Source organism: Wasmannia auropunctata, unplaced genomic scaffold (genome assembly GCF_000956235.1).
Source record: "Wasmannia auropunctata unplaced genomic scaffold, wasmannia.A_1.0 LD321355.1, whole genome shotgun sequence".
In the NCBI taxonomy this organism is placed as follows: domain Eukaryota; kingdom Metazoa; phylum Arthropoda; class Insecta; order Hymenoptera; family Formicidae; genus Wasmannia; species Wasmannia auropunctata.
In genome coordinates, this window is record NW_012041535.1 from 1 (window position 1) to 914 (window position 914).

The 914-nt window shown below is 29.8% G+C and overlaps 1 protein-coding gene across 1 annotated transcript; it reads right to left on the reverse strand.

The window, feature by feature from the left end:
• Positions 1–167: 167 nt before the first annotated feature.
• Positions 168–775, reverse strand: LOC105460470 (odorant receptor Or2-like; the record flags this gene model as incomplete). Its single annotated transcript, XM_011706925.1, has 4 exons — positions 168–215; positions 282–437; positions 574–628; positions 704–775. Coding segments are annotated over 4 exons (331 nt in total), but the record flags the coding sequence as incomplete, so codon positions are not given.
• Positions 776–914: the final 139 nt, after the last annotated feature.

The following is a 914-nucleotide window of genomic DNA, read 5'->3' on the forward strand; positions in this document are numbered from 1 at the left end:
TATATACATATATGTATATCTATAAATATGTGTACACATTAACTGTATGACATTCTCGTATACATATATGTCCCTCTCTAATAATATCATACTCGTACAAGATTTTATTCATGAGAAATCACTGTATACATTGTGTAGTAAATGAGTGAACTTTTATTATTTGTGTCTCAAGATTGTTGTAAAACATTAAAGGCAGAGTAGGATGCTTTGAGAATCTATAAATAAAGTGAAATATATTAATAAAATTACCAAAGAGAATATATTCACGTTATAATACTGACATTCCCATACGATTCCAGAGACAATGTCACTAAAAAACTGCTGGTAAACTTTATAGGTCTTGTGCTACGTTTCATAATCATTAGTAGATCCTTTTGTTCGCTTATTGTCATCAATATCCAGTCCATATGATATATCGCTTCGCCCAATCCAGTACTCTACGCAAATAAAACTGATTAAAATAAATGAAAGAATAAATAAAATAGCATAAGTTGCAAAAGTCTTGCAGAAATTTCTTTTTGTTATAATATTATTTTCTGTTCAAATATATCATTTTATAGCAGCCATAATTACCTTGAGCATAACTTCGTTTCCAGCCCAACAATAAATAAAAATTTGTACAAACATGCTGATTGTAAAGACGACCAAGGTGGAAAGGTCAGTAACTGTCAAATGAGAAGACAGATGGAACACAGTTGAACACAATACCAAAATACTGACGAAAAATTGAACGAATATCACTTGGCTAAACACGTCGTTGATCATTTTGGCAAGTCTGTAAATGTTTACACATTATATTACAATTATTACGTGTTGCATCACAAATGCATAATTGAAGAATTAAGTTGTTAACAAATGCTGTATATCAAACGTATGTATGTGTGTTTTTTAGGGGTAATTCTATACATAATATA